General features: G+C 36.5%; 2 protein-coding genes across 2 annotated transcripts in view; both read right to left on the reverse strand.

Moving 5' to 3' along the window:
* The window catches only part of LOC129531985 (centrosomal protein of 170 kDa-like), a 49,785-nt gene extending 23,914 nt beyond the window's left edge, over positions 1-25,871 (reverse strand). The window contains 5 exon segments of the mRNA XM_063708027.1: positions 8,838-8,964; positions 16,938-17,270; positions 17,273-18,766; positions 22,653-22,779; positions 25,726-25,871. Coding sequence (XP_063564097.1) covers positions 8,838-8,964; positions 16,938-17,270; positions 17,273-18,766; positions 22,653-22,779; positions 25,726-25,773 — 2,129 coding nt within the window. The 5' untranslated portion in view covers positions 25,774-25,871.
* On the reverse strand, positions 21,041-21,410 carry LOC101132158 (small ribosomal subunit protein eS27). The gene has a single exon (XM_019025085.4). It carries the CDS (start codon positions 21,375-21,377, stop codon positions 21,123-21,125), a length of 255 nt encoding a protein of 84 aa, XP_018880630.4. The 5' UTR covers positions 21,378-21,410; the 3' UTR covers positions 21,041-21,122.
* Positions 25,872-27,164: the final 1,293 nt, after the last annotated feature.

Raw genomic sequence — 27,164 nt, forward strand, 5'->3', positions numbered from 1 at the left:
GTTGTGAAGCCACATCTCATCTTCAGTTCTTCTTGACATGCCTTTCATACAGATGTGTTACCACTGTAAACAGCTCAAGCAGATCTTAAGAAATTCACTTAAGGTTTCCTAGAAATGTGATTCACATGAGTTCTGTATCTTAAACCATGACTTTCAAAATGAGGTAAAATATTGTATAATGAAATCAACATATGCAGGTGTGAATATAAACAAGCAATACTGACTTCCATATATGGATCCTTGAAATGTTTCATTACTGGATGATTGTATCTTATACAGTGAATAATGCTATTATGATAAAACAGAAATACAATTTCTCACATCCTAATTTTTTTTCCCAAAAAAATTAACTGTAGCTAGGTAAAAATGGGGCTAAGACAAGGAATTTCTACGTAAAAATTTTTAGACTTTGACTTAAAAATTTTCAATTTGGAATCTTAAGCATTTAAACTATTCAGGGCCTACTGATAACGAACTAGGTATCTTTTAAAAAACAAAAGAGGCTGGGCACAGTGGCTCACGCCTGTAATCTCAGCACTTTGGGAGGCTGAGGTAGGTGGATCACTTGAGGTCAGGAGTTCAAGAATAGTCTGGCCAACATGGTGAAACCCTGTCTCTACTTTTACAAAAAATTAGCCAGGCATGGTGGCATGCGCCTGTAGTCCCAGCTACTCGGGAGGCTGAGGCAGGAGCATCCTTTGAACTTGGGAGGTGGAGGTTGCAGTGAGCCGAGATCATGCCACTATACTCCAGCCTGGGCAACAGAATGTGAGACTCTTGTCTCAAAAAAAAAAAAAAAAAAAAAAAAAAAATCCAACAAAACAACAACAACAAAAAACAAAGGAGACATAGACAAATTTGGGAAGACTCCAGGCATCATTTATTCAACAAAATTTATTTGGTATCAGTATCAGCTGGGCGCGGTGGCTCATGCCTGTAATCCTAGCACTTTGGGAGGCCGAGGTGGGCGGATCACCTGAGCTCAGGAGTTTGAGACCAGCCTGGCCAACATGGTGAAACCCCATCTGTACTAAAAATACAAAAAAAATTAGCAAGGTGTGGTGGTGTACACCCGTAATCCCAGCTACTCAGGACGCTGAGGCACAAGAATTGCTTGAACCTGGGAGGCAGAGGTTGCAGTGAGCTGAGATCGCACCACTACACTTCAGCCTGGGTGACAGAGTGAGACTCTGTCTCAAAATAAAATAACATAATTTAAAAAATTTATTTAGTATTTACAAAGCAATAGTTATGAATGATTCCATGATCTCACAGTACAATAAAGAATAAAAAGTCCAGGCAACAGGCTTAAAGTTTAATTCATGTATTGATTAACTCATATATTTGACTTACATACCAACTATAAAGAAGGTTCACAAAAAGAAGTTTCCTAATGATAAGGAAAGATCTTTCTCTTCCATCAGTGGAAACTGTCAGTTAATTTGTTAGATGTTAGTGGCATTTTGATTCAATAATGGAAGACCTTAATGAAAAAAATTTGGCAAACCCCATTCTTTATGCAACAAAAGTATGGAGAACTGGAAAAGAGTTACACTGAGCCACAAAAGATTTAGGATGGGATAATAACGAGTTGAAATTGGAGGTTTCTTTTGGGCAGCAAGAGCAATTTAATGAGTGGCCTGATTAGAAAAGCAGTTTGAATAAAGTACATGGAGTCTACTTCTAGCCATCAAAAGAGATAGAGATTTAATTTTTTTAAAGGCACCTCCCATTATTGGGAATGAAATGTTTATCGCTACAGATAAGTTACATTTGGTAAAATGTAGAAAGATTCTAGTCTCGAAACTAGACTTATGAATATGCTTCAAATAAGCAGAGGAAGTCACAAATAAAGATGTAATTAAGAGGATAACTTTAAAGGTTTTAGCAAACCCATGCTATCTCCACCAGAGACAAAATCAGCAAGTTAAAAGAAGATGGTCTGACGTCATCTGACAGCAAAATATTTACTCAATAAACAAGACCTGAGATAGCCAGAGTATTTTTAGAGACTTAGGTACAGACTACGAGGAAGGAATAATGAAGTTCTAGGAAATGTGGAAAACTACAGAGAAACTGAAGAATCACTGTCATCTGAACCTGTGGGCAGGTGGTTTATTTCCCTACTCTTGCTGTCTGGATCTGACCTAGCCCAACAAAATAACAGGGCCTAGACTTGAGATATTATCAATCCACAAATGATGTCTTCAAACTGACTTGGCAGATATGCCTTATTCCTTGATTAGGGTAGTTTTTATATCCATAATATTTTCTCCAAAACAAAAAACATTTTGGTATTATCAAAGCTCACCTCCAATCACAACCCAAAATGTAGTATATCCTTCAATTATATTGTAATTGAAGACTTGTTAGCTAAATTGCAATACACAGAAAAGCATTATATTACCTTACAGACAATAAGAAAACCCACACCATTGAATTCTGACAACTAAATTAAATTGCTTCCTACCAACAAAACAACAAAAGCACAAAGCTTTTAATAATGTAGTAAAATTACAAGTAATTTGGTTTTTTACTGTTAAGATTATCACTCATTCATAACTTTAACTGTACATATTTTAGGCTTTGAAAAACATAAACCACAGTTCTATTTTAAAATGTTTTCAAATATATTTGATCAGTATTCTTTTTACTTGAATTTCACTAATAAAATTATGTGTAAAAGACTTAGTAATAATAAAAGCTTTTTGTCTTACAATGCCAAGTGAGTTTCATTTGGGGCCAACAAATCAGGGAACGGGACTGATAGGTGTTCCGTGATACATCTATTTTTTAGACAGAATCTCGCTCTGTCACCCTGGCTGGAGTGCAGTGGTGCGATCTCGGCTCACTGCAACCTCCGCTTCCCGAGTTTCAACGATTCTCCTGCCTCAGCCACCCGAGTAGCTGGGATTACAGGTGCATGCCATCACACCCGGCTAATTTTTGTATTTTTAGTAGAGACGGGGTTTCACCATGTTGCCCAGGCTGGTCTCCAACTCCTGACCTCAGGTGATCCGCCTGCCTTGGCCTCCCAAGTGCTGGGATTACAGGCGTGAGCCACCCCGCCCAGCTGACACGGCTATTTAACGATCACTTTAATATTAAAAAAACAAACTACTTATATACCACTGTTTTTACTAGGAGGACAAAAAATTTTTTAATAAATAAGTTTGGACAGAAATTTGAACAAAGCATTGGCTGGGATTCTTAAGCACAAATGAGGTAAGCCCAGCATTTTATAAACTGTAGAATGTAATGCTGATTCTGAAATTCCAATTATATCTGGATTCTCATAAATTTAAACGTGTGAGATCTACACAAAATTAAAAGCTCCAAATAAAGTTCTAACTATAATCATAAACCACTGTTTTCTCTGTATCCCTCTTAAATATAACATTTATTGACTACTGACTATATGTCAAGCACTAGGTTAAGTACGTGCATCAACTTGTCAACTCTCTCAGGTTGGCACCATTACGTCCATTTTACAGATGAGATCACTAGAACACATTTAATTAACTCCTCCTAGGTCACACAGACCTTGTGGTCAAGTTGGGTTTGAATCTCAGACCAAGAATATGGTCTGAGTCCAGAGTCCATATTCTTCACCATTCAGCTACACCACATCCCTGTCACTGAGGTTATCTCAGAGTTCAGCCGCATTTGCAGCTCCCTCACCATTCCCTGGTGATATCATCTATTACAATAGCTCCAAGTATTTACTCTTTACGAATGACTCTACAACGATGAGTCTAGCCCTCACGGCTTCCTGTTTCACAGCCGCAGTTCAACTGTCTGCTAGCTTTTTTCACAGGGCTATCCTTTAGGCATGTTGGTGTCAGTATGACCAAAATACAACCTATCTTCTTTCCCCATGCCTTTTGTGTTCCCTCCTCCCACCAATCTCCCATCTGATCAACCATGGAACCATTTTAAATTCTGTCTTACTATTCTGGCAATCATCAAAAGCTAGGCCTCTTGTGCCATACAGCCAAGTTGTGAATGCAAAGGAAAAGTTCTTGAAGTAAATTAAAAGTGCTACTCTAGTGAACACAAGAATGATAAGAAAGCAAAACAGCCTAATGCTGATATGGACAAGGTCTGAGTGGTCTGGATAGAAGATCAAAGCAGCCACAACATTCCCTTAAGCCAAACTAATCCAGAGCAAAATCTGAACTCTCTTCAATTCTGTGAATGCTGACAGAGGTGAGGAAACTGCAGAAGAAAAGTTTGCAGAGGTTGATTCATGAGGCTTAAGGAAGGAAACCACCCCCTAACATGAAAGTGCACAGAGAAGCAGCAAGTGCTGATATAGAAGCTGTAGCAAGTTATCCAGAAGATCTAGCTAAGATAATTGATTAAGGTGGTTATAAGAACAACTGATTTTCAGTGTTGATAAAACAGCCTTTTATTGGAAGAAGATGCCATCTAGGACTTTCATAGCCAGAGAGAAGGCAATGCCCAGCTTCAAAGCTTCAAAGGTCAGGCTGACTCTCTTGTTAGGGGTTAATGTAGCTGGTGACTTTATGTTGGAAGCCAATGCTCATTTTCCATTCCAAAAGTCATAGGGCCTTAAGAATTATGCTAAATCTACCCTGCTTGTGCTCTACAAATGGAACAATAAAGCCTGGATTATGGCATATTTACAGTGTGGTTTACTAAATATTTTAAGACCACTGTACAGACGTACTGCTCAGAAAAACATGATTATTTGCAAAATATTACTGCTCATGGACAATGTACCTGGTTACCTAAGAGCTCTGATGGAGATGTACACGGTGATTAATGTTGCTTTCCTACCTGCTAACATCCATTCTGCAGCCCATGGATCAAGGAGCCATTCTGACTTTTTTTTTTTTTTTTTTTTTTTGAGACGGAGTCTCGCTCTGTCGCCCAGGCTGGAGTGCAGTGGTGCCATCTCGGGTCACTGCAAGCTCCGCCTCCCGGGTTCACGCCATTCTCTTGCCTCAGCCTCCAGAGCAGCTGAGACTACAGGCGCCCGCCACCACGCCCGGCTAATTTTTTGTATTTTTAGTAGAGATGGGGTTTCACCATGTTAGCCAAGATCGTCTCAATCTCCTGACCTCGTGATCCACCCGCCTCAACCTCCCAAAGTGCTGGGATTCCAGGCGTGAGCCACCGCGCCCAGCCCTTTTTTTTTTTTTTTTTTTTTTTTTGAGATAGAGTCTTGCTCTGTCGCCCAGGCTGGAGTGCAGTGGCACAATCTCGGCTCACTGCAACCTCTGCCTCCCGGATTCAAACAATTCTCCTGCCTCAGCCTCCCGAGTAGCTGGGACTACAGGCACGTACCACCATGCCCAGCTAATTTTTTCTATTTCTAGTAGAGACGGGGTTTCACCATGTTAGCCAGGATGGTCTCTATCTCCTGACCTCGTGATCTGCCTGCCTTGGCCTCCCAAAGTGCTGGGATTACAGGCGTGAGCCACTGTGCCTGGCCCATTTTGTCTTCTAAGCAGAAAATGTATTCCTTTATTTAAGAAATACATTTTGCAAGACATAGCTGTCATAGGTAATGATTCCTCTAATAGATCTGGACAAAGTAAACTGAAAATCTTTTGGAAAGGATTCACCATTCTACATGCCATTAAGGACATCTGTGATTCATGGAGGAGGTAAAAATATCAAGATTAACAGGAGTTTGGAAGAAACTGATTCCAACCCTCATGGATGACTTCAAGGGTTCAAGACTTCAGTGGAGGAAGTCACTGCAGATATGGTGGAAACAGAAACAGAACTAGAAAGACTAGAGTTAGAAGTGGAGCCTGAATACGGGACTGGATTGCTGCAATCTCATGATAAAACATTAACAGATGAGAAGTTGCTTCTTATGGATGGGAAAAGAAAGTGGTATCTTGCAATAGAATCTACTGGTGAAGCTGTTGTGAGCACTGTTGAGATGACAACAAAGGATTCAGAATATTACATAAACTCAGTCGATAAGCCAGTGGCAGGGTCTGGGAGGACTGACTGCAGTTTTGAAAGAAGTTCTACTCTGGGTAAAATGCTATCAAACAGCATCACATTGCTACAAGGAAATCTTTCATGAAAGGAAGAGTCAATCAACGTGGCAGACTTCACTGTTGTCTTCTTTTGATTAAGAAATTGCCACAGTCATCCCAGCCTTCAGCAACCACTGCCCTTGAATAAGTCCGCAGTCATCAGCAGGGATGTAAGACCCTATGCCAATAAAAAGCTGATGACTTACTGAAGGCTCAGATGATCACTACTGTTTTTTAGCAATAAAATATTTACTTGTTTAGGTATATACTTTTTTTAAGAAGCAGTGTTACTGCACACAGTATAGTGTGAACATAATTTTTACATGCACTAGGAAAAAAAAATTGCGTGGCTTGCTTTGAGATATTTGCCTTACTATAGCGGTCTGAAACCAAACCTGTACTATCTTCGAGGTGTTACTGTAGATAATCTTCCAGTATAATTTTTAGGTTGAATGTATTTCATTTAGTCATCTGTAAAGCTGGTATTGTAGCTCTGTTTACCCTAATATTCATAAAAACCTGCATCATGTCTTACATTCCTACTCGATGGAAGTCAATATCTGTTTTCATAACAGAGAAACTGAGGCAGGAGCTACGAAAGCATATGCATCAGGAATACCTGAAACCTTCCCTCATCAAACTGAAGACCAAATATGCCATATCTCGCTTATACACTTCATATTCTAAATGGAGCTTGCTTTTGTGCTTTAAATTTAAATGCAGGTAAACAGTTACTATGTACAGATTAACAAAGTGCTGATCAAGTGAAATAGTCCTAAATTCTAAACAGAAAGAGTATGCTAAAGCATAAAACATTTTTGTAATAAATTAAAAATCACTATTATATTTTTCGAATAAAAGTGTCTTTATCTATTACTCTTCAAATATTGCTCTCAGCACAGGAGTCTTTTAGGTGACAGTAGTTCATTTAAATAAATAAAATTATTTCTCATATTCTACTTAGTTTGTGATTCATAGCCATTTGAAAATACATTTTCTCACCCTAAGCAAACTTATCACTGCTCTATAGAAATATTAAATATCCACATTTCCTTCCATATTTTGTGTCTTTCCTTCCTTACACCACCCTCCTTTTTTCTCCACATAAAACCAAAAAACCACTTCTCTGGCTTTGAGATATATAGCTGGAAAGTATAACTTGAAAAATTAAAATCCCAAAGGCAAGTTTTATTAGCATAGTGCTACCGACAAACTGGAGGGATAAGGCATGAACATCACTGTAGGTTAAATAGCCTGTTCTTAAAGTCCTGCCATAGATAATAAAACGTACACATTGATAATAGTAATACTATGCACATAGCAAAATGGAACCAAGTGAAAATACAGTGTATAGCCCTTATTCCCTCTTCTCTTTGTATTACAACTGTTTTTTTATTTGTGGGTAGGGAAGTGTATTTGGCTCAGAAGAAGGTTTTTAGTCTTTCTAGTTTGGGGTAGAGGGAGCTTGAGAGACGAGGCCTCCTGCCAGGAGGCATCTAGACATACAGGCACCACTGGATCTTGTGTAGCTGGACATCTTTTTCAAGGGAAGGGGGAAAATGATGAGACGAGAGTAAGACCTGTTGTTGCTAGCAGCGCCTGGAAGTACAAAAAATGTGTCAAGATGCTCTCACTACAAGCATTTTGTTGGCCCATAATGATCCATGGATCCCAAAGCACATATATGCCTTTCCTCTAACTAGAACAACTGGCTTAAAATGCTTCAGTAATTACTCTCCTAAAAAGCTATTTGTATGATAAAGCAAAAATGTTTTAAGCAGCACAATGAGATTAGAAAGGCATGTTCTCTCCAAGAATAAAAGCAATGACAAGTGAATAGTCTTTAAAAATAAAAAACTAAACATTACATCAAACCAATGAGCCAGAAAAAACACAATTCACAGAAGTCAATGAAATAAAGAACAAAAAAGATGAACATTAACATAGAGTAAAAGTTTCTTGTTTTTTAAAAGCATCTATGAAATATTATGTATAAACTCTTTAATAATGTCCTCAAGTATACAACTTGAAGATTAAGGTCTTAAAGACAGAAGTAAGCTTAGTATGTATACAGTGAAAATGTTTAGGTAACATATGGTATACTGCAGTAAAATCTAACATCTCACAAACTTTCAACAAAAAATCCTTATATTTTAACTACTAAAATATCTGCTTGAGTATAATCTCTCTTCAAAGTTCAGCCATAGTAAGTTATTAATTTCCATAAGTTATTAATTAAAAATCATATCTGCAGCATAAATTTTTTTGTACATAATCTAAAGGTTACTATAAACAGATTTAATCTTCAAAATAGTAATATTTTGTTTTACTTACTAAAGGGTTGAACTGCCCATACTTAATGAGTTCATAAAGTATGAGTGAAAATCTGCTTACCCTAATTCTCTCCAGAGAGCAGTAGCCACATCTCTAACAGGTATACTATTACATCTTTGGAAGTTTAAAGGGAAGTAATCCATAAATTGCCTGCAGTTCTTAATTATGTAGATCTGATACTGCCTACCTTTCAAAGTTACACTTACTTATCACCATCTTTAAAAGAAATTCTTAAAAAGGGAGGAGGGGGGAGAGAGAAAAGGTCAAAATAATTCTACAATATGTTAGTGGTACAGGCATAGAAAAAAAAGAAAAAAAGCTGAATAGAGAGTAATACTACTGACTAAACGGAGTTCACAGTTATCTGTGGATTTCAGTTCTTAGACTATTAGTAAAAATCAAGTACAAGCTAAACTTTGTCACCAAGTTGTAATGTTCATAGAAATTTTCAATTCTTAAAGATAAGTCCTAAAAACCAACCTGGCTATCTCTTCTCGATGAGCAGTCCAATCTCAGATGTAGTCTTCCTGCTCTTTAATCCGGTGTTTGAATGAAGAACTAGTAGGCATTGCTGATCCAGCGCTCTGCAAGCGAGTGGTTTTCAGGGCTGGAGAAGTACGTAGACGGGTATGTTTAGGGGAATTACGGTCTGATCCAAATTCATCTTCTGAGGTGGAAGCATAACCAGTAGGAAAGCGCCTCCATCTTGAATTTACTAAATTAGTTTAATTATTAAAAAAAGAATTATTATGTTATCATTTAAAGGAGGTAAAATAAAAGTCATGACTTCAAAACACCATAAGAGCACACACACAGCACAATTTTCAATAACTGACGTACACATACCTCACAAAAACCACAAGTCTACTACTCCTTAGAGATAGAAACATCACACTTCGGTGAATTAAAAACAATGAAGAATCAAAAACAATCGAAAGACCATGTTTTCCATAGTGTGGTGAGTAAACATTCAGATGAAAAATTTCACTAATGATAAACAACTAAGCAAGTTCTATCCATCGATGTTTAACTGGAGTACTTTTCAATTGCAAATATTTCTTATTTGAGTGAAAATATGAATTTTTCAAAAAAAAGACAGTAACAACATCAACGACAACAAAAATAAAAACAAGGGAAAAGATTTCCTCATGCCACATGGACTTTCAACATGGAGATGGTAAAAACTCTCTTTTCCCAACATACAGATGTGCATAATTCCGGCTGTGGAAATTACGCCTTTATGGCAGAAAAAAAAACATTACCTCTGTCATTCAACATCCTGTTACGCTGTGGTTGGAAAAAATATTTTTACATGGTAAAAAAACACAACAAAGCATCTTCAGTACAACTCTCTGCTGCTTTGACACTGAAAGCATATGGTGAAAATAGACAATGGCATAAAATCTACAAAAAGCAAAACTGTACAAGCTTTTGTCACAACCATTGACATTGAAGGCACAGGAGATACTGTGAAGAGTCACATTAAATAAAGTGGCAATCACTTTCTTATTTACAGTTAGTAAAGACATTAAAAAATGGTATTGCTCACACATTTAAAAAATCAGAAGACAAGGCAGACACTTTACTACTGTTAATATGAGAATCAAACATACAAATAACTTGTGAAGCATAAATAGAGGTAAAAAAGAGAGATAATGGCTAATTCCTGGTAAACTTAACAAGGGCAGGAACCGTGTCTGTTTAATCCAATAATGTATACCTAGCACTTAGCTGAGTGTCGGCTAGCAAATGTTTAACAAATATTTTTGAAAAAAATGTAAGAATTCCCGGATGTAAACGTTTACTTTTCCGAAACCTAGTGAAAAGCATTAAATGTTATTGGTGTTTAAAGTGATAAAACCTTAGCATCTTCTTCCTTTTTAATAGAAACTGACCCTAAGCTGCACAGAATCCAGAAATTCCTCCACTCTAATTTTATGCCTTTTATGTCTTTTCCTCCAAAAACTACATTTTCAGCCGGGGATCTCTAAGGCTGAGGTTGCTCTCAGATAAAACTGGCATATATTGCCACCAGAACTGGCTTAAGAAACAGAGAACTCTACAATGAGGAATATGCCATAAATTAGAGCCTATCGATTCGTCCTTATTCACACCCCTATTTGCAGATCCTGATGTTTGGAACTAGATTCATTCATAGGTATGACAGAATGAACATATGCAGAAAGTTCATGGCTCTCTGTAAAAGTGTATGCAAATGCATATACTAGATAATTAGTCATAGACCTTTTTGAGGAGCTTAAATATAATTTCTGATTTTAACACTGTAAGATAATTTATTAACATAGATAATACTTTTACCATGGTGATAATGTACTCGTTTCTAGATATAAAAACTTCCGTGAGTTGAAGTGATCCTGAGACTTGAAACCAATTTTAGGAAAAGTTTAGAACAAGAGTAAAGAGGTTTAGAAAAAACTTAAGAAATACGGCAGGCAAAATCAGAAATAGTGTAAACAAATTTGTACTTTTCAAAAAAACATTTCATTAAATGCTAAATGTGTGTTTATTGTGCTATCTTACAATAGTGTTCATAAATAAGAAAAAAATCATTTGTTACATCAAATGTCCTGATTGTTGATTAGGCAACTATGGTCACTATACATATGATTGGAAACTAGAGAGAAAAGAAAAGCAATTAACAAAGAGCTTTAATAACTGCAGAACATATGAAAACGTAAGTATGATAAAACTAAGACAGTTAATTTTGAGGTAACTTAGAAAGAATGGCATCGATGGCTGATATATTTCGTGGCAGACTACATGAAAGCAGAATGAGAAATTGAGTACCAAGTGCTATTAATATACGTTAAATGTCAGGTGATCACATATAAGTAGAGCCATGCTAGAATCAACTTTTAATAGTCTGAGCTTAGGATCAAAATGCAATTACACTTTGAGGAAAAAAGTACGAGAAAAACTTCCTTTTCACAAACTTTCCATCTCTTTTCATAGGCTGGTCTACCTAGAAGTCAGTAGGCATAGTAAAGCTACTAATAATATCTTTTAAAAGCAATCAGGGGCCAGGCGCAGTGGCTAACTAACGCCTGTAATCCCAGCACTTTGGGAGGCTGAGGTGGGCGGATCACAAGGTCAAGAGATCGGGACCCTCCTGGCCAACATGGTGAAACCCCACTCTACTAAAAATACAAAAATTAGCCAGGCGTGGTAGTGCGCGCCTGTAATCCCAGATACTCGGGAGGCTAAGGCAGGAGAATCACGTGAACCCTGGAGTCGGAGGGTGCAGTGAGCTGAGATCGCACCACTGCACTGTGGCCTGGTGACAGAGCCAGACTCTGTCTCAAAAACAAAAACAAAACAAAAAGAAAAAAATCAAACGAATACAGCATATTTTAAAAAGTAAAAGGTAATATCTTTAGGTACGCTCTTTAAAATTGAGGAGGAAACTGGATAATCAGCATACAGCAGAGAAATAAAAATGTGATTAAAAATCATTAAGTAATTAAGAGCTCCCTTTGCCAGTGGAAAACATATCACACGTGGGATGCTATGAAGAAAAGCTCCAGTTAACTCTGGACACAGTCTGTGTAACGACAAAGAGCAGAGCTGAGACTGAATGAAATGATGGCTACTGGTGGAGAAGGGACTGGGAAAGGGAGTTCAATGCTAGGCCCTCTAACCTGTTATTTCTCAAAGAATTTATTTCAAAACTTTTGCTTTCTTAACATTTGCTTCCAAACTATAGCAGCTACCTAACCTTTTTTTCTAAAGAAAATTCCCTATCACCTGCTAATTAACACCAAATAAACTTCAAGTTAAAATATTTTAAATTTTCCCCCATCTACTTATTTCATAAAATTTGAGAAGAATGGCCTTTGACATGTGTCTAAATTCTTCCATTTAAAGAGAAGAAACAGGCCCAGAGAGGTCTTACCTTGCTAAAATCAAAGGATAAGCCAGGTCTATGGACTCCCAGAGTTCAAAACGAATTCTCTGATATTCCAAGTGTTGTATACATTCTACATTTTTGTTTCCAGTAAGGTTGTGTGTGTGTGTGTGTGTGTGTGTGTGTTTCTTTTTTGAGATGGAGTCTCCCTCTGTCACCCAGGCTGGAGGGCAATGGCGCCATCTTGGCTCACTGCAACCTCCACCTCCCAGGTTCAAGCAATTCTCCTGCCTCAGCCTCCAAATTAGCTGGAATTACAGGCACCTGCCACCATGTCCTGCTAATTTTTGTATTTTTAGTAGAGACAGAGTTTCATCATGTTGGCCAGGCTGATCTCGAACTCCTGACCTCAGGTAAACCATCCGCCTCAGCCTCCCAAAGTCCTAGGATTATATGCATGAGCTGCCGTGCCCGGACAAGTTGTTTTAAAAAGACATCCTAAATTTCTCAAGTAATGATAGTTTTTCTGATTTCTACCTGTGTTGAAGAAAAATTTTATTTGTTTCTCTTGAATTTTATTCAGCTTAAGTAACAATTTATAAAAATAAATTTGATTTTCTTAATATATTATTAGGCTCATTTGATGGGTTGACATTACTAAGGCATTTGAAGGTGTTTGAAATGCCTATCTCTAAGAGACTTATTCGTTAGTAAAGGCCTAGACAGCATATATATTAAAATGAAAGTTCCAAGATGGGCTTGATTAAGCTTGTAGCTAGAGCTACAGCATTCATTACAACATTTATTTTTTAATTATAAAATAGGCAACATTCCCTCTTGTGTTGTAGTACTAAACTACTATATTCACTACAAAAATATACTATCATTTATGATGTCTAGAGACTTAAAAGGGAAAAAAGAGTTGTTAGTATTATATTTCTGTGAATGTTCCAATTTCTTTGTTGGCATTAAAACATACAACTATAGATTTTGCAAACACGCTTCAGAAAACACACATTGCATCTTCATACAATATCAGAATATTTTAGTGGAAAATTACCACAAACATGTTTTGAATGTATATTTATGAGCATTCAGCAATAAGATCAGTTGGGGAGAAAAACTGCTGACAATGCTCTGTTTTGTCCTTTGACCTGGAGAAAGAGTTAATTCAAGCCATGCATGTCTAACATTTAATTTCTACTGCCTATAAATTTTGAAGATTAGAATTAAAAAGGGACTGCAAACAGTCTAAAAAAATTCTAAGGATATTAACATAATGTTTTTATTTTCTAAAATGTGCACTTAAAACATAATGAAAACCAAGTGCTTTATTTTGATAATTCAAGGTCTTTAAATTTAAATATATCTTGTGAAAATAAATCTGGATATTTCAGTTACAACTTGATATCAAGAATCACTGAAGGAGACTGGGCGCAGTGGCTCATGCCTGTAATGCCAGCACTCTGGGAGGCTGACACGGGAGGACAGACCAGCCTGCCCAATATGGTGAAGCCTCTCCTCTACTAAAAATACAAAAATTAGGCGGGCATGGTGGCACACGCCTGTAATCCCAGCTACTTGGGGAGGCTGAGGCAGGAGAATCACTTGAATCCAGGAGGCAGAGGTTGCAGTAAGCCGAGATTGTGCCATTACACTCCAGCCTGGGCAACAAGAGCAAGATTCCGTCTCAAAAAAAAAAAAAAGAAAAAGAAAAAAAGAAGCACTGAAAGAATGTTTTGGGGAAAAAAAAACTAGTTAAACTCCTAGAAGCAAATTGCAAATTACATCAGAGAAACATACAGAACTCTTCTCTTCATATTGCTAAATCTGAGATTTCCAATCTTCTATTTTTATCACATACATTTCTTTTAAAAAATCTTTTTTTTAATGGAGACAGGGTCTCACTTGTCCGAGGCTAGAATGCAGTAGTGTGATCACAGCTCACTGCACCTTGAACTCCTGGGCTCAAGTAATCCTCCAACTTTGGCCTCCCCTAAAATACTGGGATTACAGGCATGAAACACTGTGCTGGCCTAAAAATATTTTAGAGACATCATCTAAAATATGGAATTGGAAACATTATGGAATTATTTTTACATATCCAATTGGGACAATATCACAAGTGCTAGGTTCAGATTATTTCCAAGGTCTTTAAAGTTTATACTGTGCACAGCAACACTGATCGGCATGATTTAACATTCTTTTAAATCATGTTTCAAAAGTTAAAATTTTTCTTTTCTTTTTCCATTCAAAATATTACAATTATCTTAAACAGAAATATTATAATATCAAAGGCACCTAAATCAGCAAAATCAAACAGGTAGGTTTGTTTGTTTGCTTGTTTGACCACCTTTTCCATACAGCTATTATAGTATGTTCTCACTGAAGGAAAGATCCTGGCCACTGTCCTAGAGAAGATCTAATACTATAAGTGGGTATCTTGAGAGAATCTGAATATACAATCCTAGATTACAATGTGGCTTTACACTCATAAGGTGGAATAGAGAATATAAACTGGGTAAAACATCAGAACTGCAAAGATTTTAGTAAACAATACCAAAACCTTTATATTGTATATTGACCTTGCATATACTCCTGATAATAATCCAGTAGATTCTAGCTGTCTTCTGGAAGCTTGCATACAAGTAAACACTGAAACTATTTCTTAGAGCTAGAATAGATACGGTAGAAAAACAACAGGCTGGGGATTAAAAGTCTTTGATTCTTATTCTGCCCCTGCCACTGCCATGTGCCCAGGGCAGGTTATTTCCTCTCTTGGCCTTGGTTCCCTTAAGGGAATAACCCTTCTAACTTTTAAATTCCATGATTCTAATTATTTAATATACTGCTAGTAAGTACGAAAAGACTAAAATCATATACATCAATGTGTCCTAGGGAATTTCATACACAATTCAAGGTTATTTTTGGACACAGAAAACTGAATATTTATCAAGTTCTGTATTCAAAGAAGCAGAAAATGAAATCTGTCTTTATATATAGCATCTTACAGTTGTTTCTTAGACTTGCTGAAGTAATCATATTTAGCTTGCATCTCACGCCTTATCCTAAATATCGAGGAATAAAAGCACATCATGTGTTAAGAGGTACTCCAAGCTACCTGGTAACATAGAAATTATGTTAAGACAGGAAAATACATACATATCTTAATGGAGCTGAGGTGATAAAACAAGGAGTACAGCAGAAGAAATTTCATCAGGAAATGCAGCACAGATGAAATGTGAATTGAAGAAGTATAGCCATAACCAAAAACAGAATGAAAATAAACCAAAATGTAGTAGTTAGTTTTAAAATATTTGGCAAAAAATTTGTGAACCACGAACCAAAGCTTCAAGTGTGGAAATGAGGACTGGGGTAATAAGGAAAATGTTGTCTATTTTTTTTTGGAATCATGATTATACGTTATCTGGCTTCACCCTACGTCCATTTCTACCATAGACAGTGACCATCATTACCAAACCCACTGACCAGCAAAGAGATACAGGTGAATGGAGTGGAGGAAAGCAGCAGTGAAAAGAGGAAGAAAAGTGAAAAAAGTATCATATGCAAAGTACTGTTCCTTTAGGGTGTTGTAGGATATGGTGTGGTAGATGTAAACCAATCAAAAATAAAAAGATAAAATTTCATATCAACTTCCCCTCCACTCTTAAGACTTAGGGCTTACTTAGATGTCTGCCTACTGAAAATAATCACACATCTTCAAGTCTGTTGTAACAGCTGGCCTCCCACACTGGCCTTTGCAGCCACTCCCACATATGAGGCTCATTACGAAGTAATGAGAACATGCATATAGGACACAAAGAAATATCCACCTCATCACTCTTTGGTCACACATGTATCTCAATGGCTTCAGCTCTGAATACAAAGCACATAAGCAAACAAATATAACAGCATCAGTTAAATTCTGGTGGAAAGTAAGTAGTTTTTGTAGTTATTATATTCAATTACACCTAATTACTAGAGTTAAATGATATAACAGCACTTTGTGAGATAATGCTCATAACCAGTTAAATTTCTACAGCCCAGTTTGGCCAATATATGCTGAGTGATTCCCCATGAATCCATCTTCTTCCACTGAAATAAATTAAGGTTAGTTTTCACCTGCTCCAACTATAAACAGATTTAACCTTAAAAAGTATAGGTAAAGTATGTGAGACATTTCAAAATGGGTAGGGGAAAAAAAGAACAAAACACTGATTATTTCATTTAACTCTGAAAGGAGTAATAAAGCATATACTGCTTTTCTTCAAGTTCTTAAGGGCTTTGAATTATGTGAGGATATTTAAAGGTTAAACACATGCTTTTAGAAGCACAATGTTAATTCCTATACTTAAAACCAGATAATTCCAGATAATTTAATTTTGACACACACCTCCAAATATATCACCAACTGGAAAATTAAAACTCCTAAATCAGCTCAATGAATTCCTAATTTTGAAATCACTATTTTGCGCCAGGACTCTAACTGGAAGTATATATAACTTCTGATTTTCCATTTACTATGCTAAATAAAACTGTTTTATAGACCCCCCACCCCCACCCCCGCCACTGCCCCGTATATCATAACTTTTGTTTTGAATGAGTATCTTGGGAAGACAACTAGAACCTTACCTTTTTAAAAAAAAAAAAAAAAAAAAAAAGAGCCCCCAAATATACAACATGCTAATGCTATTAGAAATCTGGATCCAATTTACCTGAAGCAGAGCCATGAGCTGAGGTCATACTTTTGACCTTGGAGTCTGAGAGTCGAGAGATACTGTTAGCTCTAATTCTAGGAGAAAATTTATCTGATGGTACTAGTCTGGCTCCACTTCTAATGATGGCTTCTGCGGTCCTCGAAGAGGCACTACTTCTAGAAATTGTGGCTTCAGAGTCACTACGAGCTGACAGTGAGCCAAGTCGTGTTCTACGAGGCTGAGCCAATAAATCAATCCGAGAGATGTTACGCCTTCCTGTGGGAGATTTTGATGTAGAACTTGTGGATACTTCAGAAGCAACAGATGCTTTGTCAGCATCGGCAAGTTCACGTCTGAAGCTTCACCACGTCGTGCTCTGCGCAAGAGGGAAGTCCTGGTAGGTCGTGGCCTTGGAAGGGTGGTTGATTTACTAGATGAACCAGATACCACCGGAGAAGTCTTAGATTTCGTTACTTTACTTCCTTCCAGTTTGGAATGTACATGCTCATCAGCTGAGGTAAGTGGAGTCCGTCCATGAGGTTTACGAGAGTAAGTTTCTTGATCAGATGACATAATATCAGAGATGGCAGAATGAGGTACACTAGAGGTTTGGTCATCATGTGTTAAGTCTACTGAAGGCTGTCTTATTCCCCCACTGGACTGAACAAATTTACGACCATCTGCTCTTGAACCCACATCTGTGGAACGACTTTTTGTTTTCTTTTCCATTTTTTCCCTAGCACCTGAAGATGATGATTTTGTAACATCTTTGGAAGGAGAACCTGTGGAACACCTATCTTTATAGAGGCTAGTGAAACTCTTTCGCTTTTGGGTTGACTTTCTTTCAGTTTCTCCAGTAACCAGACTGATTGTACTAGCTGTATCTACATCAGATTCTGGTGAAATAGAATTGTCTCTCTTATAACTGGGAGTATCTGGTCCTTCATCAGTTTTATTATCTTCACGTAGTTTAGCTTCTAGAAAAGCCATTACTGCTTCTGTGTCTTTTAGAATAAGGGTTGTGTCCGTACTAGAATCAGGATCCAAAGACTCACTTCTTTCTCGTATTCTACTTGCAGATGTTAATGCTAAAGAAGAAGGAGTAGAGGAAGTCTGTTTATTTATACGGGGAATAAGTTCTATGGGTATGTTTGGGCTGGGTTTTTCTATAGTGAAGCTCCCTTGTCGCACTAATGACTTGGAGGATTCCTTCTTGTCTCCTCCCTTTGGAGTCTGACTTTTCAGAATTTCCTCAGCTTTTCTTCTCTTGCTCTCACTTTGTGCCACTCTGTCTCCTTTGCTTGTAGAATGTCCTGAATTTTTTTCTGGAGGTTGTGATTCTTGTTTAAAAGTTTCCTCCCTACATTTATCTGTCTGACCTGAAACATTTTTGGAAGACAATTTAGTAGGTGTCCACTGAGCCTCCTCCCTTTGTTCTTGTTGTTGAAGTTTTGCTAATGTTTGCTTTACCAAAGAAGTTTCCTTATCAATTTCACTTTTCTCCTTTCCAGGAGCAGAGCTGCCTAAGTGAAGTAGGGTTTTATTATCTCCACCAGTTTTGAGAGTCTCTCCATTTACTGCCCTGTTCATTTTACTCAAGGGTCTGTCAGCATCTTGTTTATCTTTCTGGTATACCTGTGTAGGTGTTTCTTTCTCCTGAAGTTCTGTGTCTTGTTTTTCTCCTATCTCTGACCTCTGTGTTACAACCTTTGCTCTGTGGTTCTCAAGAGACTTTTCTTCATTTGGAAGCTGGGGAAGAGTTCGTCTCCTTCTCTCTCCCTGGCTAGCCAAGGAAGTTGCAGAGCCAGTACTTCTCACTGTCATGCCAGACTCACTGATCTCTGTCTCTATAAAATAAAAACCACAAAGAAGGAATTGATTAAGACAAAAAAAATAAAAATAAAAGGAGCATCATACAGTTGTCTGTCAGTATCCATGAAGACTGGTTCCAGGCCCCTTATTCCCCCAGGATACCAAATCCCAAGGATGCTTGAGTACCTTATATAAAGTGGTATAATATTTGTATATAACCTACTCACACCCTCCCATATACTTGAAATCATGTCTAGATTACTTATAATACCTAATACAATGTAAAAGCTATGTAAATAGTTGTTATACTGTATTGCTTAGTGAATAAGTACAAAAAAATAAAGACAATACACGTTCAGTGGGGACACAATCATTTCTTTTTCCCTCTCAAATATTTTCAATCCTCAGTCGAATTCACAGATGCAAAACCCACTAATACAAAACCTATGGATAGAGAGGGCCAGCTATATTACATTACATTTTGAGATGTAAGTTAAAAATGACTTAAGTATACAAAACAAACGAGCCAGCATTGTGACTAAGTAGTTCAAGTACAATTTCAAGATGCATAAATAAGCAATTCCTAGAGAAGTCAGGAAGGCCAATTGTATGAGATGAAAATTAGAGTCATCTGATCATTTTTCTCCTTTCATATATTTAATTTTCTATTTATGAATTGACAAAAATTATATATATTTGTGGTGTATAACATGATGTTTTGATATATGTATACCATTATGGAATGGCTAAGTCAAGCTAATTAATATATCCATTACCTCACGTACTTATCTTTTTTGTGGTGAGAACATTTAAGATCTACTTTCAGCTATTTCAAATACACAAGGCATTGTTATTAACTATAGTCATAATGGTATAAAAGGGTCATCTGATCTTAAACCTAAATATATTGCTCTTCTTTCCTCTTAATGTGTTTTATAGAAGGGAAGTTCACTGTGTTCATTCTCACTTTTGTAACTTTCCATCCTTGAGGTTTGCTCAAAAAACCAGAATCTATTGTAGATTTATACAGAGAATGTCAAATAAACATTGTTTATTTTCTATATTTTCAACTACATAGTAGAGAAGAACAACATATCTAGTTTTTAAAAAGTATTATCTACTTGAAAGAATGATAATTTTGGATTTCCTAAGTAAAGTGAAAAATGCAGAACTTTTAACATTTTAAAAAAATCTATAGCTGATTAAAATAATTTAAAAATTTTTAAGTATGTAACAGCAGACTTTTCATAGTTAGGACATAGCAAAATTTTATAAATTGAGGAATTTTTAAATTATAGTCTTCTGGTTATTAATGCCACATGTGGACATACAAAATCCCTTTCTTTTTTTTCAAGTAGAAGCCAATGAGAAAATATATATTTTGATTTTTCCACATGAGAGAATTTGAGAAAATTTAAGGATTTTCCTGACTATTAAAAATGGAATGTATTTCTGAGAAAAGGGAAACATCTTTTCAGGGAAATATAAATTAACATATAAAGCTTCCTAATCTTTTAGGGATAAATGGAGAAAAGATACTAGATGTAGCTTCTGTGGGTCTTTTTCTTCTCTTTATAATCCTAAAAGTTTAGTATTTAAATATCATATCAATACAATGGATGTGATGGAGGAAAATCCATACTGAACTGATAGATTTAACTTTAATTTAGTCATTAATCATGTTATATCTTGTTTTGTTTCTTCTTTCATATATCTTATCTCCTTAGTGCTAACTGAAGCATCTAGAATGTAATGGCTACTTTACCCTTTTGTATTTTTCCAGTATTTCTCATACCGCCCCCTCCTCATATACATTCAATATGTTTAACAAAAACATTTTATTATTTAAGTGGATTTATCAGCTTATGTAAATAAGTTCATTTAAATATGATGACATAGAAATGAGATCATGAAAGCTAAGTGGTCTATTATTTTTTATAACAAGGGTAGAACTTTGCTTTTCACAGATAATACTTAATAATTTTATAACAGATTCTTTGGTAAATTTATCTAGCCTTCTGTCTGGTTTCTTTGTTTCCTAAACACAGTTTATATGAACCAAATGACTCTGTTCCCTCAAAAGAATTTTTGGTAATACTATCAATAACTTCTAGATTCTAATATAAATAAATGATGTAGCTTTTCTAGTACACTGCTATGTAGCTTCCTCAAATACTTCTAATACTTACAAAATTCTTAAAACAGATTTTTAGGGTGCCACAAGCCTGAGACAAAACAAATTTCCATTTTCAACCAGAATGAAATTAAGAAAACAGATAAAAGCCACATACAAAATCTCATTGAGGGTCTTTTTGCTTTTTTTTTTTTTTTTTTTTAATCCAAAATGTGTTTATTGAGATGGTTTCCCACTCATCTTGACTCAGAGTGCTGTTAGTGCTGCTTCCTCCTGAAGGAACATCCTTCTGTAAGCCTTGCTTTTCCTCCTGTAGGCTGGCAGAGGACAGTGGAGCAGCCAACACACAAAACTACCGTTTGTGCATGGCTAAAGACCGTGGTGATTTTATAGCATCCTGGGCATTTCACATCCATGAAGTAGGAATTGGGGCTCTGCACCAGGCGTTTCTTCTTGTGTTTCCTCTTCTCCTCTTCTGGAGAGGGATGAAGGAGATCCTTTGCGAGAGGCATGTTCTCGTGTGCGTAGGTCGTCACCGCCGGAAAGCGTCTTTTTGCTTTTTAACTATAAGTGAGTATTTATTTTTCAACTTGGATAAGTTTTTAAATTTTTTATTGTAAGTTGACAATTTATATTTGTATATGTTTATGGTGTATAAAATGTTGACCATAAATACAATGTGAAATAATTAAATCAAGCTACTTAGCATATTCATCACCTCAAAGAGTTAACACTTTTTGTGATGAGAACATCTAAAATGTACAATACTATATTATTAACTATATTCACCATGCTGTGCAGTAGACCTCAGGAAAAAAAAAAAAGCTTCTTCCACCTGTCTAACTGAGATTTTGTACCTTTTGACCATCATCTCCTCATCCTCCTTTCAGGGTCTTATTGTTAATTAGAAAACTAATGAACAAAAAGTAATAATGAAATCCTTGAAGGTACACAACTTCATTTTGTTTAAAAAGCCTTTATATTTCTGTTCACAGAAATATAAAAGGTAATAAAAATCATACTACATAGATTTGTAAGATTATTAATTTCTTTTTCACTAAATGTACCACATGAAGTAGGCACTCAATAAATATCTGTTGTATTTATGAATGAAATCGTTTGGACCTGTCTTCAGCTTATTTTTAAATTTTAACTTATATATATAATATATATGTGCTTCATCTTTCTATGTAATATATACAAACACCTATATATGCTTCATCTAAAAATTATTTCCTTATCTTCAGTTAAGATTATACTTGAATAATAGCTGCATCATTAGTCAAAATCATATCTTAAGATATCAGCATATCAGAAAGAGTAGGAAGAATTTTCATTTAAAAGTAAAGACAAAATTTAAAAACCATTCTTATTTTCAACAGCAGAAATTTACAACTAAAATGAAAAGTGCCTCGGAATAAAATATTAAATCCAGGCTGGTGTCTGTCCACCTGTCCTTAGGAAGTCTCAACTTACGAAGTCCACAAAATTTCTCAAAAAAGAGTTTTATCACTTTGAATTTGTCCCCTGCTTCAAATCCCTCAAAATATACAATATCTAATAAAAATCAGCCTTTTACTTATAAAATAAATTCATTTATCAGCATGAGAATATGTGAATATGTTTATTTAGGTTTAACTTACTTCTTACTATATAGATTTGGCTTGTTTTTTATAATAACAACTGATATATGATTCACAAAAAAGCAGAGAAGAGTAAGAGAAAGAGAGAGAAATGGAGAAAGAGAAGAAAAAAGGGATAAAGAATGAAAGAGAGAAAGAGAATACCATTCTCTAAAGGAAGAGGTGCAGAAAATTCCATTATCCTTTCTTCTTGATCATGCCTTGTATGATTGGCAGCCAAACTAGCCCACTGTGAAACCCAACGTTTGCTTCCAGATGAAGATGTGCCTTCCTAAAGGAGAAAAATAAGAAAACAAAATCATGCAGCCTGGTCATATCTGAGTCTCATGAAAGACTATTTCATTTAGTCACATTAACTTGTCATACAAACCCATAATTAAACCTCACCTTGCTATATTATCATTGATTACATTTTCTCTTATATAAAATAAAAATTCTCTAGAAAATAAAGATCTTCTCTGAAAAAAACTATGTTACTAAAAATGACACCTCTCAATGAAAATCCAAGACAAGCCAAGGCTTCATATGAAAACTGTAATGACAACTAGGGAGTGGAAAGCTACGACGGAAACTTTATTACCAGCTAGTCACAACAAATATTTTATTAAGAGTGTCAGATTTGGGCTGGGTGTGATGGTTGATGCCTGTAATCCCAGTTCTTTGGGAGGCCGAGGCAGGTGGATAACGAGGTCAGGAGATCGAGACCACCCTGGCCAACATGGTGAAACCCTGTCTCTACTAAAAATACAAAAATTAGCTGGGCATGGTGGCATATGACTGTAATCCCAGCTACTCGGGAGGCTGAGGCAGGAGAATTGCTTGAACCCAGGAGGTGGAGGTTGCAGTGAGCTGAGATCGTGCCACTGCACTCCAGTCTGGCAACAGAGCGAGACTTCGTCTCAAAAAGAAAAAAAAAAGTGCCAGATTTAATACATTAATAATGACAAGCTAAACACTGAAGAAGTGAAGACTTCAAATAGATAAATCACTATAAGATTTCAAGAATAGTAGGTAAGAATAGTAAGTATAGGCCAGGTGTGGTTGCTCACACCTGTAATCCCAGCATTTTGGGAGACCAAGGCGGGTGGATCACCTGAGGTCAGGAGTTTGAGACCAGCCTGGCCAACATGGCGAAACCTCGTCTCTACTAAAAACACAAAAATTAGCCGGGCGTGGTGGCATGCACCTGTAGTCCCAGCTACTTGTGAGGCTGAGGCAGGGGAATTGCGTGAACCCGGGAGGCAGAGGTTGCAGTGAGCCGAGATGGCACCACTGCACTCCAGCCTGGGTGACAGAGGGAGACTCTGTCTCAAAAAAAAAGAATAGTAAGTATAGAGAATGACACACATACAGTGAAGCCTCCTAAGGATACCAAAGCCTGCTGCATCCTTAATCCCATCCAAGGTTTTCTGTTACCTGCCCACATTTCTGAGTAGTGAAGGTGGTACCAGAGCCATGTGGACCATGCTAAGAATACCAACAGTATGAGTGTCACTGACACACGCGTATGTAAAACCATTCTGTGAAGAGTGTTCTAAATGTCCTGTTAGGTAATGTTAGGTAATTCCTACAAGGGAACCTACCAGGGCTATAGCTTTTGCTTGGCAGGGGTTGAAGGAATAGAGAAGAAAGAAGAGAGTCTTTAAATTCACATTTACCAAAACCATTCCTGGGCTATTCAGAATGGCAACATATTGCCTCAAATAACTATTACCTGCTTTCAATAAGTAAATTAAGTATCTCATAAAACAGAAACCAGAATAAAAATTCTCCCAATCACAGGGAAATAATGAGCACTAAAATACAGTAATTGCTTTGACAGTTTTCAGGAAATAGGCCATATAAAGAAACAATTTTAACATTAATAAACAAACATATAGGTCTATTTACCTGTATGTAAGAAACAAATCTTATTTATATTTCCTACAAATGTAACATTTTATTTATATTTTCTTTATTTATACCTTGATTTTCTTCTTTTATATTTTGTTTTCTTCTTTTATTTTCTATTTTCTATTAATTTATATTTGTATATTACAAATTAGCTCATTTCCTGAGAGACAATATAGCATGAGTCAGAGAACGAAAGCTTCCATTGAAGGTTAGCTCTTATTTTCTGAATAAATAATAATTAATACTTATGCCTTAGATACTTTTTTACATTTCTTTTTGACACATCAATGTGGTATGAAATTCTAATATCATTTCTGATAAAGGTAAAAAACATTTGTTAAGTGCATAAATCTCAGGCAAGTACTATGCTGGATGCTTTATATACTTCGTTAAATTCTCTGTAAATAGATTTTATCAAAAATGCCATTTGTGTAGATGAGAAAACAGAAGATAAGGGAGAAGTGACTGATTCAAAAGCTTTGAGCTGAAAGTGGCAGCTCTGGGTCAGATCTTTCTAGCTCTACTATACCTACTGACTCTGTAATTATCTTAAGCAAGCAATCCTTAATTAATTTCATATTATTCTAATTATATCCCGGGCTGTACTGTATTTGCAGTTACTGAGTTATATAAACTGTATCTATCAGGCAGTGCCCTCGTACATGTTTCCTGGTATGATATACAGGAAACATATACTTCTAAGAAAGTATAAGCAGGATATGTTTCTTGTTTTATCTCATAATGCCAATCAGAACCATGAGCATATAGCTCATTAACTGCTTACTGAAACCTAATATTTTCCTCATTGACAAATGAATATTTCTAAAACCTAATAAAAATTAAAGTTGAATTACTGCAAAATTGCTTTAGGCTTTCATTAGAAAATAAATTTATAAAAATTTAGTTTTTAGAAGCATTTTACAAGGAGATACATTAATTGCTTAAAATAATGTAATTTACAAATGATAAGAATTCAGGCTGAGTGTGGTGAGTCACGCCTGTAATCCTCGCACCTTGGGAGGCTGAGGCGGGTGGATCACTTGAGGTCAGGAGTTCGAGACCAGCCTGACCAACATGGTGAAACCCTGTCTCTACTAAAAATATGAAATTAGCCGGGCATGGTGGTGCACGCCTGTAATCACAGCTACTTGGGACGCTGAAGCAGGAGAATCACTTGAACTCAGATGGCAGAAGCTGCAGTGAGCCGAGATCCTGCCATTGCACTCCAGCCTGGGCAACAGAGTGAAACTCTGTCTCACACAAGAAAAACAAAAAAGAATTTATACTTTATGCATTCAAATAGGTACACAGAAGAGATGTATACCTCTGAGTGGTGAAATCCAGATGTAGTCAGTGGTTTTCTTTCTTCCATTACTGCTGCAGCAGAACTGAGAGCCCAATCTTTTATTAGATCTTTATGTTTTTCGTTGATAACAGGCCTATTATAATCCTGATTGTCATCTACTCCAAACACCTAGAGGGAAAAATTATTTTATAAATGAAAATGAAAAGTCTGAACACAAGATTAATACGTGAATAGTACAATTAACTTCAGAGGCAAATAAAAATATTCCAAATTAATTTTAATAGTTAATTTCAAAACTAAGGAAAACTTCTTGAATGACAGTAACAGCTAATTGTGATAGCTAGAAACGAAAGCAGGCAGTCACAGCTTATGTGAAAGTAATTATCCTTTTTTTTTTTTTGAGACAGAGTTTCACTCTTGTTGCCCAGGCTGGAGTACAGTGGCGTGATCTCGGCTCACCGCAACCTCCGCCTCCCGGGTTCAAGCGATTTTCCTGCCTCAGCTTCCTGAGTGGCTGGGATTACAGGCATGCGCCACCATGCCCGGCTAATTTTGTATTTGTAGTAGAGACAGGGTTTTTCCATTTTGGTCAGGCTGGTCTCGAACTCCCAACCTCAGGTGATCCGCCCGCCTCGGCCTCCCAAACTGCTGGGATTACAGGCATGGGCCAACATGCCTAGCCGAAAGTAACTATCCTTTTTTTAACATTTAGCAAATGTCCTGTTCGATTAAAAAAAAAATTCAAGACATATTTTATTTGTTAAAAGATTTAATAGGTCAGGCGTGGTGGCACACACCTGTAATCCCAGCACTTTGGGAGGCCGAGGCGAGCAGATCACTTGAGGTCAGGAGTTCCGGACCAGCCTGGCCAACATGGTGAAATCCTGTTTCTACTAAAAATACAAAAATTAGCTGGGCGTGGTGCCACGCGCCTATAGTCCCAGCTACTTGGGAGGCTGAGGCAAGAAAATAGCTTGAACCCAGGAGGCGGAGGTTACAGTGAGCTGAGATCACGCCACTGCATTCCAGCCTGGGCAAAAAAGTGAGACCCTGTTTCAAAAAAAAAAAAAAGATTTAATAATGTTGTTAAACACTACAACAATGCAAAGAGTTAGAAAAAAGTATCTCTTCAGTTTCTTTTCAGCTTCTTTGCTCTATTATTTTTGTGACACTTGTTGAAAAACCATAAACATGTGGCTGATTTTATCTGTTCCTTCCCTAGCAAATGTTTACCATTTACATATCTGAGTTACATTTACGCATAAAATTTTCTAAGGTGCCATTTTATTGTATAATTGTACAGTAGATAGCATAATTCTCAAACTGTATTTGCCTAACAATCCCTTAGAGACCTTTGTTTGAAATGCAGATTCCAGGCCTATTTAAGATTAATTGTTTCAAAAAGCAAGTTGTCAATGTCCAGCACTTCTGAAAAGTTCTAAATACAAAGACAAACA

Source organism: Gorilla gorilla, chromosome 1 (assembly GCF_029281585.2).
Source record: "Gorilla gorilla gorilla isolate KB3781 chromosome 1, NHGRI_mGorGor1-v2.1_pri, whole genome shotgun sequence".
Classification (NCBI taxonomy): Eukaryota; Metazoa; Chordata; class Mammalia; order Primates; family Hominidae; genus Gorilla; species Gorilla gorilla.